General features: G+C 52.5%; 1 protein-coding gene across 1 annotated transcript in view; it reads left to right on the top strand.

Moving 5' to 3' along the window:
- The window catches only part of Obscn (obscurin, cytoskeletal calmodulin and titin-interacting RhoGEF), a 144774-nt gene that overhangs the window by 71527 nt on the left and 61315 nt on the right, over positions 1-11932 (top strand). Inside the window, 13 exon segments of the mRNA XM_037201174.1 lie at positions 43-309; positions 784-1050; positions 1148-1411; positions 1742-2005; positions 4784-5047; positions 5373-5636; positions 6163-6351; positions 6354-6425; positions 6791-7018; positions 7021-7053; positions 7400-7663; positions 10758-11021; positions 11494-11757. Coding sequence (XP_037057069.1) covers positions 43-309; positions 784-1050; positions 1148-1411; positions 1742-2005; positions 4784-5047; positions 5373-5636; positions 6163-6351; positions 6354-6425; positions 6791-7018; positions 7021-7053; positions 7400-7663; positions 10758-11021; positions 11494-11757 — 2904 coding nt within the window.

Genomic DNA, 11932 nt, shown 5'->3' with positions numbered 1-11932 from the left:
TACCACAATCCCAAGTCCCTTTGCCTTTTCTCTATCCCCCAGAGAAGCCGAGCATCTTCTCTCGGCCACTCACGGATGTCACAGTCACAGAAGGCGAGGACTTGACCCTTGTCTGTGAAACCACCACCCTGGATAGCTCTGTGCGCTGGACCAAAGATGGGAAGACCCTGAGGCCCTCCGCACGATGCCAGATGAGCTATGAAGCCTGTCGGGCCCAGCTGGTCATCATTGGTACCACCCTGCAAGATGGTGGGCGATACAAATGTGAGGCTGGCGGAACCTCCAGCAGCTCCATCGTCAGGGTCCATGGTGAGTTCTGGGTGGCCATGTTTGGGGGGTAAGAATAGAAATATTTCCAGTGGCGCACGCCTTTAATCCCAGCACTCGGTAGGCAGAGCCAGGCGGATCTCTGTGTGTTTGAGGCCAGCCTGGGCTACCAAGTGAGCCCCAGGAAAGGTGCAAAGCTACACAGAGAAACCTGTCTCTAAAAAACAAAAACAAACAAACAAAAAAAAAAAAAAGAAAAAAGAAAAGAAATATTTCCACTGGAGGCAGCCCCCGCCCCCCAGCAGCTTCTGGTTCCTCTCCTCTGCCTCTGTCTGCTGTGTGTGTAGGGCACTTGGCTTCCTTGTGTCTCAGGGTCCCTACTCCTCCGGTAGTTTCTCCCCTTCTCTTGGTCTCCTGACCCTGCTTGTGGCCCATTCCTGACTTGGCTTTGGTGGACTCCTGGAAGAGGACCATCTATAACTATATAACAGCAGCTGTACTTGCTGCTGTTCACAGCTCGGCCCGTGCGGTTCAGGGAGTCCCTGAAGGATGTGGAGGTGCCAGAGGGCAGGGCTGCTACTCTACGCTGCGTGCTGTCATCCGTGGCTGCGCCTGTGGAGTGGCGTCATGGAGATGACGTCGTGAAGTCCAGCAGCAAGTACAGCCTGCGCCAGGAGGGGGCTGTGCTGGAGCTGGTCATCCGAGACCTAAAGCCCCAGGACAGTGGGCAGTATTCATGCTCCTTTGGGGACCAGACAACTGCAGCCACACTCACAGTGAAAAGTAAGCGTGCCTGACCTGTACTGTGCTCAGGGCCCAGTGGGAAACTCACCTCAGTACAGGGGAGTAACGAGGTCTTTTGTCTCTGTACCTGCTGCAGCCGCGACTGCCCAGTTCGTAGGAAAATTGAGGAACAAGGAGGCCACAGAAGGGACCACGGCCACACTGCGGTGTGAGCTGACCAAAGAGGCCCCCGTGGAGTGGAGGAAGGGGGCAGAGACCCTGAGAAATGGGGACAAGTACAGCCTGAAGCAGGATGGAGCGGTGTGTGAACTGCAGATCTGTAGCCTGGTTGCGGCAGATGCGGGGGAGTACTTGTGTGTGTGTGGACAGGAGAGGACCTCGGCCACGCTGACCGTCAAGGGTAAGGACCACGTGTGGCCGTGTGGAGCAGGGCTTTACCCGTGAGCTAACTTGGTGCTGTCTGCCCAGCTCCTCCAATGCCTTTTCCTCCTGTTCATGCATCTTCTGCACCCCCTGAGGACCCACTGAGGACCCCACCCCACTGCTTGAGCCATTGTGTGAACCGGGAAACGTAGCATCCACAGCTGGCTTCCCACTCTTGAGCCCTCCTGCGGGCTTCTTCCCCGTTCCCTGCTGTCTTCTGTCTTGTTCCCCTTCCTGTCCTGTGTCATGTCCTATCCCACAGCACTCTATAGCCGATCTGACGTTCCAATCCGCTCCCCCCCCCCAGCTCTGCCCGCCCACTTCATCGGAAGGCTCAGAAGCCAGGAGGCCACAGAAGGGGACATGGTCACGCTGCGGTGTGAGCTGAGCAAGGCTGCCCCTGTGGAGTGGAGGAAGGGAGCAGAGACCCTGAGAGATGGAGGCAGATACACCCTGAAACAGGATGGGGCTGTGTGCGAGCTGCAGATCCGCAGCCTGGCTGCATCAGATGCTGGGGAGTACCTGTGCCTATGTGGGCAGGAAAAGACCTCAGCCACGCTGACCATCAGGGGTAAAGACCACGTGTGTTCCTGTGTGCCGGCCCCCCGTGCATGGGTGGCTCTGTGCCTGAGCGTCTTCTTCTATCCACCTCTCCTGCTTTTCTATGTCTCATCTTCATTCTGTTAGCTGGTATTTCTCATACTTGTTGTATGGGACCCACTTTAGATGCCAGAAAGCAATGGAGAATTGGGTCTTTCCCAATCCCAGTGTCCTGGTTGGGATGGGTGAGATTTCGTGTGTGTGTGTGTGTGTGTGTGTGTGTGTGTGTGTGTGTGTGTGTGTGTGTGTATGGGTGTGTGAAAACAATTACAAAGATGCAATTGTAGCTCCTGGAGGCACACCAGGAAAAGGGGGAGGCAGTAAATGGAGGAATGGCCCACACAGCAGGAATCCAGGAAGGGACAGCCTTGACACGTGCCTGAATGAGAAGGTGAGGATTCACCATGTAACTGTCAGGCAAGGTTGAGGGCCACCCCTTAGGAGTCAGATGAAGGTGAGGCCCCACCTCATGGGAGTCAGGGTGAAGGTCTAACATGTAGGAGTCAGATGGAGATGAAGGTGTACCCCACGGGTATTAGGCAGAGGTGGGCACCTGATCCTTGGGAGTCAGGTGGAGGTGGGGGATTATCTTATGGTGGTGAGAAGAGGTGAAGACAAGTCCATGGGGGTGAGCTTGGCCCTGTCCTCACTGGTCAGTTCTACGTCTTCCCATTGGGGAAGGGATTGATGATCCTGCCTCTGGCCACTCTGTGTTCTGTGTTGTACACGTAGTGTCTGGGGCCCGCTTTTGTCTGTGGCTCCAGAAGTTAATGGTCTTTGTGCTTGTGTGTCCCCTGCAGTTGTGAACAGTACTTCACAGTTAGTTAGAGGCCTGGGGAGGGCATTACAGGGAGTAAGGTCACTTTGTAGTGTGAACAGAACAAGGTGCCTCCCTGGACATTGGGACATTAGGACATCAGAGACAGAGGCATGCACAGATTGAGGCAGATAGGATATACGGAGCCCTGGAGCCTGGCTGTGATGGATCCTAGCAGTCCTCATGTATGCATGGGCAGCAACAGACTTTCCTAGAGTGGCTGGCCTGCTGGACTGTGTTCCTGAGTCACAGTTGTGTCCAGGGAACTGGGATTCCTGTCTTGGAGTGACTGGTGATATAATGATGAGTCAGTTCTCTGTCGGGGGTCTTTGGAGGACCCAGGCACCTCCCTGCAGGGAAGCCAGTGGAATGCATAGACATTGCTGGAGGACCCTGGGCATCTTGGAGAGTGGAGATGGAATGAAACTCCTGCAAGCGCAAAGCCCTTGGCCTGGCAGGCTCTGCTCTCCCATGAAGAACCACCCACTGAGGCACTGAAGAGGAAGGCATGGTAAGGCCTGGCCATCTTTGTCCAGGCTCTGGCAGGTGGTTCTCATCATCTCCACAAGTATTGGAGACACTTGAATGAAAGCCAGCTGCCATGTGGATGGATCACAGTGTCAAAACACAGAGGCCTGGTGCCATCATGCATTCAGACATTCCAAGAAATGAAAGAAGGATGCACCCGAGGCCTGTTCCATGGATGCAGAGTTAGAAAAAGGTTACAGGAAAACATTCTTCCTATTCCCATCTCCAGGACACACTGTTGATGGCTGAGGTGTAGAAGGTCTTGGCAAACAACTGCTTGCAGAACTGGGTTTGTCCCAACAAGCACCAGGCATGATGGATACCTTACTTGGGCCTTTCTAGAGAGTCCTGCATTTTCCAAAGTTACCCCTGGACCACAAAGTCCTGAAGATGCTCTGAGTACATAGAGCTGGGTGTTCAAACTTCTCAATCTTGGCCTGGTAGCCAAAGGAAGTCTTCAGTTTTGGCAAACAAGAGCTGGTTTGTTCCTCCTCTTCTCTGGGACCATTTCCCACATGGTAGCCAAGGACAGGCGAATTGTTTCTCCCCTTGTTCAGCTGTGGATCTTTACCTCTGCTCTCACACATCAGCACATTTGCCTGCACTGTGAAGATGGAGCCAGAGGCCTGTCTGTGGCCACCTACTCCAGGCTGAAAAGACTTGCGACTTCTTCCCATCCAGCCAAGCTATTCCTTCTTCTAAGTCTGTTCTGAGAAGTGGGGTTTGCTATGACTTTGGTGGTGGTGGTGGGGTTCCGGCATCCTGTGTGCTCTCCCAGCATCATCAAAATGAGAGGACAAGAACCGCTGGAGGCATTCACAACCATTGGCATGCTGTGACCTAGGAGCCAAGCCAAGCCACTGAGCATGGAGTTTGCATGCGGGACAGGGTGGGCACAGAAGACTCAGGGCCAGGGATACCTCCATTGTAAATGCTTCTCTGTCCAGGTCCTGGGCTCTCTCTCCAGACCGCCTTATCTCGAGGTCCTCTGTGTCTTTGCTGCTTCGCCAGGGTCAGGCTGCCCAGTCTATGTGCTGCCCCGCCTCTGTTATTTCCCACGCGTGCCTGCACGCTAATCCCTTACAATCTCCAATGTGTGTTTCGTTGTTGAGTGTCGCGTCCTGTCTCCAGCATTCTGTAAGATCCTGGTGATCTTTGTGTTGTCCCCCCCAGCCCCACAAGTCAAACTCATGTGCAGTCTGGGGCCTGTGGGAGCCATAGAATGGACTGTGGCCATGAGACACAGTCTAGACCAAGGGAAGTCCCATCCTTACCTGTGCTCAGTGTGCCCAGCGTGTGGCCTGTGTGCAGCCGGCCTTCCTGTCTTCCCTGGACCATCCACATCTAGGGTCTTCCGTGTTCTCAGAGAGTGTGATTGTGTCTGTGTCTTTCCGACCTCCCTAGCCCTCCCAGCTCAGTTCATAGAAGGTCTGGAGAATGAAGAAGCCACAGAAGGAACCACGGCGACACTGAGGTGTGAACTGAGCAAGGCAGCGCCTGTGACGTGGAAGAAAGGAGCAAAGACTTTGCAAGCTGGAGACCGATATGACCTGAGGCAGGACGGCGCCGTGTGTCGGCTGCAGATCCGTGGCCTGACCATGGCCGACGCCGGGGAGTACTCATGTGTGTGTGTGCAGGAGAAGACTTCAGCCACGCTCACGGTCAGGGGTAAAGATGGGTGACTTGGCTTCCTGTTGGTCCTGTCCCTTCCTTCTGTCTTCACACGTGGCACAGCTCCTGTGGTAGCCGTCTGTCCTCTCACTGATGTCCTTTGAGTATTTTTCATTTGTTTAAGTGGGTGCTCCTCCTGCTGCAGTAACCTTCCCCCCACCCCAACACACACACAGCTACCCGCTTCCTTCTTATCGGTCTATGAGTTCAGTCATTCATGCCGTGGCTCTTGAGCAATGTGCGTGACTCTTTGTGGGTTCCATGTCCATGCAGAGACCGTCAGAGAGATTCATGTTCTCAGTGATTGTTTGACCCTTTCCAGGCCTGCCTGCCAAATTTATAGAAGACTTGAGGAGCCAAGAAACCACAGAAGGGGCCACAGCCACATTAAGGTGTGAGCTGAGCAAGGCTGCCCGTGTGGAATGGAGGAAGGGGTCCGAGACCCTGAGCGATGGAGGCAGATACACCCTGAGGCAGCATGGAGCTGTGTGTGAACTGCAGATCTGTGGCCTGGCCGTGGTGGATTCTGGGGAGTACTCATGTGTGTGCGGGCAGGAGAGGACCTCAGCCACACTGAATATCAGTGGTAAAGATGTGTGGCCAGTGGGGTCTGTGTCTTGGTGTCTATAGACATGCCGCTTATCTGGCTTGTCCCATAATCTGTCCCTTTGTCTGTGTGTCACCTCCTTTTAACTGGACAGAGTCCCAACTTTTTGGGAAGCTGTATGAAACAGGAGAAAACACATCCATGGCTGGCTTCCCTCTACTGTGTGCCAGTGTGAGTTAAGTACTGTTTTCTGGTAGATTCCATGTCCCATTGACATCCAGGCTGAGTCATAGCTGCTGAAGTTCTATAGAGAATGTGGCACCCTGGTGTGTTTCTGGTTCCCTCTGACTATCATGCCAGATCTGTGGAAAGGGCCATGGTCCTGATATTAAGAGGGCACACCATAGAACATAAAATGCATGGCCTGTTCACAGCAGAGCAGTCCATGGCCTGCCCTCAGTGGGGTTCGTGTCTTTTCTGTGCTGTTCATGTCCTGTCCCTGTCATGTCCTGTCCCCGGCATGTGCCCCGAGTGTAACAATTCCTGTACTTTCTGACGTTCTTAGCCATGCCCACCAAGTTCACAGAGTCCCTGAGGAATGAAGAGGTCACGGAAGGCACCATGGTCATGCTGAGGTGCCAGCTGAGCAAGGCTGCCCCTGTGGAGTGGAGGAAGGGAGAAAAGACCCTCAAAGATGGGGACAGATACATCCTGAGGCAGGATGGGGCCACGTGTGAGCTGCAGATCCGTGGCCTGGCGTGGAAGATGCTGGGGAGTACTCATGCGTGTGTGGGCAGGAGAAGACCTCGGCCACGCTGAGTGTCAAGGGTAAAGAACCTGTGTGGCCACCTGAACCTGAGCCTTGGTGTCTCCATGTTATCTCAATGCTATGTCTGTTCTTCATATGTGGCACAGCTCCTGTAGTGACCCTGTGGCCGTCTGTCCTGTAACTGGGGTCATCTGGGTATCTCTACCTCCCTTTTCCAGGTCCAGGAAATATTCTCATGTTCACGTCCACCCTGCCATCCTGTCTACACCTCCCTGGGTTCTTGCCTCCTCCAATCTGTTCCCTGTCTCACTGTTTCTGCCAAATCCTTTGCCAGACAGAATACGTGTTTCCTTGTGTATTCCATGTTCTGTGCAGCGTGTCCTTCCAAGTCCCATGTTCTCAGTGACTGCTTGGTCCTTCCCAGCCCTGCCCACCAGATTCATAGAAGACTTGAGAAGCCAAGAGGCCACGGAAGGCACCATGGTCACGCTGAGGTGCCAGCTGAGCAAGGCTGCCTCTGTGGAGTGGAGGAAGGGGTCTGAGAGCCTGAGAGATGGGGGAAGATACAGCCTGAGGCAGGATGGGGCTGTGTGTGAGCTGCAGATCCGTGGCCTGGCTGTGGAAGATGCTGGGACGTACTCATGCGTGTGTGGGAGGAGAAGACCTCAGCCACACTGAGTGTCAAGGGTAAAGATCGTGTGTGATCTCAACCTCAGCCTTGGTGTCTCCGTGTTGTCTCATGGACACTTCTGTCTCCACATGTGGTTTCCTGTAGTGAGCCTGTGACCATCTATTCTGTGCCTTCACTCATCCTGCGTCTCCACCTGTGCTTCCACATGCCCAGATGTTCTTGTGTTCACATCCATGCCACCACCCTCTCTGTTCCCACGAGTTTGCCTTCCTCACCACCTGCGCCTTCCATCACATGTTTATATTGTGTTCCTCTGCTAGTGTGTCGTTCTTTGTGAGTTGTGTGTCCTGTGTGTAGTGTTCTCCAATTTCATGTTCTCAGTGAGCGCTTGGTTCTTCCCAGCCTTGCCCACCAGATTCATAGAAGACTTGAGAAGCCAAGAGGCCACGGAAGGCACCATGGTCACGCTGAGGTGCCAGCTGAGCAAGGCTGCCCCTGTGGAGTGGAGGAAGGGGTCTGAGAGCCTGAGAGATGGGGGCAGATACAGTCTGAGGCAGGATGGGGCCACGTGTGAGCTGCAGATCCGTGGCCTGACCGTGGAAGATGCTGGAGAGTACTCATGCGTGTGTGGTCTGGAGAAGACCTCAGCCACACTGAGTATAGATGGTAATGTCTTTGTGTAGCCACCTGATTGGTCTGCTTTCTCCTGTCTCTCCCATGTAAGCTGTGCTCTTCCTGTGCCTCTCAATGGCATCATGTCGTGCACAGACATATATCTGTGTGATCCATTCCCCCCACCCAACCACACTGGGTTAGTCCAGTCTAGAACCTGTTCTAAGACACAGACCCAGAGAAAAATAGCGTGCAGCTTTAAGGGTGGTGCCTGCATATTTCATCAGTGTCCAGTGGAAGATCTGCTGGGGCCACTTGCATCTTGCTAAGGCCTGCAGAGATTTTGGGTCCGTTGGTTCCAGGCACAGAGTTGATGGATGTCTGTTCCTTGACGGACATGCACAGCAATGTCAGATCCTGGCTGGAGGAGCCAGGCGCACACTGTTGAACTCAGAGCGTTGAACTGTTCCTTTGAGATAATGCCAGGATCTGAAGGGTTCCTGTTCTAGTCTGCTCACAATTCTGGGGGCTGGAATTCCTCCACTGAGGTCTGGCAGTGATTTTGGTTCTGTTAGTGTTTTCCCTGAAGATGTCTGTCTTCACCTGTCTGAGACTACAGGGGACGTATCATTTAAACCACCAGAGCCTGTAACATTCTACCTCCTGGCCTCCTCAAATCTATGTTCTTTTTGCATGTAAAAATGCATCCTTCCAGTCCACACAGCCTGGTGTCTAAGTGTCTCTTCTAAGTGTGAAGTTTTCTATTTCATTCACACTGAGGAACATTTACCTCCTACCTATGAAGCTACAGAACCAGGTAGAACCATGCTTCGAAGGTGGCGGTTCTCAACCTGGGGGTTGTGACCCTTTCACGGGGGTCACCCATAGGCTATCCTACAGATCAGATATTTACACTATGATTCATAACAGTAGGAAAATTACAGTTATGAAGTAGCAACGAAAATAATCTTATGGTTGGGGTCGCCACAACCTGAGGAACTGGATTAAAGGGTCACAGCATCAGGAAGGTTGAGAACCACTGCCCTAGAACAATGGTGGGACAGGCATGTGATAGATGTTCTTACCAAAGGAGGAGGAAATTGGAAAGAAGGGCTGGGATATGAGTCCCACCAATCTGAAACAGCACGGTGACTCTACTAGATTTCAAGGCAGGAGAATTCTCTCTGGTTCAACCCCCCTGTCCTCTAGACTGGCCCTCAGAGCCCTGAGTGGAAATGGCTTAGGGTCGAGGAGGAGAGTGCCTTCTCCCCAGCTGATAGACTTGGGGCCCCTGGTGGCTGTGGCAACCCTGTTGACCTTGATCCACTCCGACAATCACTCTCTTTTTTTAAACTTGTTTGCTTTTTGAGACAGGGTCTTGCTATGTAGCCCTGGCTAGCCTGGAACAATCAGTGTAGAGCAGTTTGGCCTGGAACTTGTGGGGCATCTCCTGCCTCAGCTTCGAAAGTGCTGAGGTTACAGGCACAAGCCACCCCACCTAACCGTGGTCATTGACTTGAAAGGCCACACAAGTGGCAGCTGGTTGGCTCTATTGTCTCATCAGGTTTGACCACCATCTTCCTTCCCTCGGGTCTCTGTCCCTTCTAGACTAAGTGGTATTTCACCTGGTGTGACATTCTCAATGTCCTTACTTTACTGAAGTCACAAGAGTCCTCCATGGCCTTTTCTCTCTAGCTGTGGCTTCTGCAGAGATGACAGGATCGACTACATCCTGAAGTTCTCTTCAGAACATTCTCATTATTTTTTGGCAGCATGGGTAGGCTGTAAATTCTCTAAATCTTCAATTCCCTTCCCATTTTACTTAGCAGTTCTTTATCTTTCTATTCTCTCACTCTTACTATAAGCAGAAAGAAGAATCCAGATTATGCCTTCAATACTTTGCCTATAAACCTCCTTATCTAGATGTCCAATTTCACTGTTCACAAATTCTGCATTCCACAAGGCACTAGAACAGAATTTGGCCAAGCTCATTGATGCTGTCAAAGGGTCACCTTCCTTCTTTCTAGTTTTATTCCCCATTTCTGCCTGAGGCCTGATCAGATGTGGCATTAATATCCCTATTTCCACTAACAGACCATTCCCAGCCATCTTGATTTTCTCTGATATATATCTCAAAAGTCACCCAGCCACTAGTCATTACCTGTTACCAGACAGCTCCAGATTCTTAGGTATTTCTTACAATATATCCTCAAATTTGTGTTGTTTGGGTGACCATCACAAAGAACAGTAGATCAGGACTTTTAAAACAGAGGTTAATTTCCTCCCTGTTCAGAAGGCTGGAGGCCTGTGATCAGATTGTCAGCAGGGTTGGCTCTGTCCAAGGCCTCTCACTGGCTCCCAGGCAGCTGTCTTCTTCCCCAGGTCTTCACATGGTCATCTTGTCTGTATCCAGATATCTTCTAAGGACGTGATCTCTACTGGGTTAAGCACTTACCTGCAAGACCCCATTTAGCATTTTCCACCTCTTCAAAGGCCAATCTCCAAATACACTTGTTTTCTGAAGTTGTATCAATTAGAAATTTAGTATACATTTGGAGGGGCACAGCCAATGATGAGTATAACCACGGTGAGCTATGATCAGCAGGGAGGACAGCAGGAAGGATCAAAGGCATGCCTAGAAGTCCCCAGCTGCAGTCTCTCAGGGACCAGGAGTCACAAGCTAGGGAGGTGACACCCAAGGGTGGGGTGTGGATCTAGTGGTGTCAGGACAGGAGTGGGGTGTGGAGAAGACAGGGCCTTACATAAGCTGTGAGGGTGAGTCCAAGCATGGACAGTGCTGGATGAGGCCCTGTGTGAATAGGCGTCCAGTCTATGAGGCTGGAAGGCATCACAGTTGGGAGATGCCTGTCATGGAGGTCAGTCAAGAAATGTGTTTGCATGCACGATTGATTGGGAGATCACAGGAAGAACAAGGTGCCCTTGAGAAGATGAGGCTGGGATGGTACCCACCTTCCAATCAACCTGCGTCTCAGTGGGCACAGCATGGGAACCTCAGCCCACACACTTTGATCGGCCTCTTCCTGTGCTCTCCAGCCCTTCTGCTTCTGTTTCCTTCCTGGATACTCAGATAATGACCTCCGAAGCCTTCATAGAGTTTGATGGCTTCTGTCCACCTGATCCTTCCTAGCCCTGCCCACACGGTTCATTGAAGAGCTGAAGTCCCAGGAGGTCATGGAAGGCTGCACGGCCACTCTGCAATGTCAGCTCAGCAAAGAGGCCTCCGTGGCATGGAAGAAGGGAAGGGAGACCCTCAGAGATGGAGATAGATACAAGCTGCAGCAAAAGGGAACCACGTGTGAGCTGCAGATCCGTGACCTGGCCATGGCAGATGCTGCAGAGTACTCATGCGAGTGTGGGGAGGAGAAGACCACAGCCATGCTGACCGTCAAGGGTAAAGACCACAGCTGGCTAATCTGTGTGGTGGTTGCCCAAGTATGAACGCCATCTGTCCGCCACTGCGTGGGATCCGGTCCTGCTTCCTGGGTTGTGTTACCCAGAAGACAAGAGCCTCTGCAGCCGCGTTCCCACAGCCTTGTGCTGTGTGGGGTTTATGTTGTTGGAACCCTGTGTCCTTTGTCCTCACTGTCATGTCCCAAACCCCAAAGTTCTCTAGGAAATCTGAGGTTCTCCTGACGATGTTTAACTCTGCATGCCAGGTCCCTGTGAAATATAAGGTCCGAGGAAGCTGCAGATTGGGCAAGGCGGAGCTGTGCACAGTCTAGCCTGAGGAATGCCACACCAGATTCTCAACACATTCGCATGTGCCCTTTGGTCGAGTCCTGTGTCTTCTCTGTGTGATCCGTGCCCCGCCTTCCACTTGCTCTCATGGAATGACTGGGCCTGTGTCTTTCTGACCTCCCTAGCACGACCCACCAAGTTCACAGAGGGTCTGAAGAATGAAGAGGCCACAGAAGGGACCATGGTGACTCTGAGGTGCCAGCTGAGCAAAGAAGCCCCAGTGGAATGGAGGAAGGGAACAGAGATCCTCAGAGATGGAGACAGATATAGTCTGAGACAGAACCAGGCTGTGTGTGAGCTGCAGATCCGTGGCCTGGCCGTGGAAGATGCTGGGGAGTACTCATGCGTGTGTGGGCAGGAGAGGACCTCAGCCACACTGAGTGTCAAGGGTAAAGATCATGTGTGGCCACCTGAACCTGAGCCTTGGTGTCTCCATGTTATCTCAATGCTATGTCTGTTCTTCATATGTGGCACAGCTCCTGTAGTGACCCTGTGGCCATCTGTCCTGTAACTGGGGTCATCTGGGTATCTCTACCTCCCTTTCCCAGGTCCAGGAAATATTCT

The sequence above is a fragment of the Peromyscus leucopus genome, chromosome 8b, assembly GCF_004664715.2.
Source record: "Peromyscus leucopus breed LL Stock chromosome 8b, UCI_PerLeu_2.1, whole genome shotgun sequence".
Classification (NCBI taxonomy): domain Eukaryota; kingdom Metazoa; phylum Chordata; class Mammalia; order Rodentia; family Cricetidae; genus Peromyscus; species Peromyscus leucopus.
Note: the sequence above shows the minus strand (reverse complement) of the source record. Positions and strands in the feature narration are given on the sequence as shown.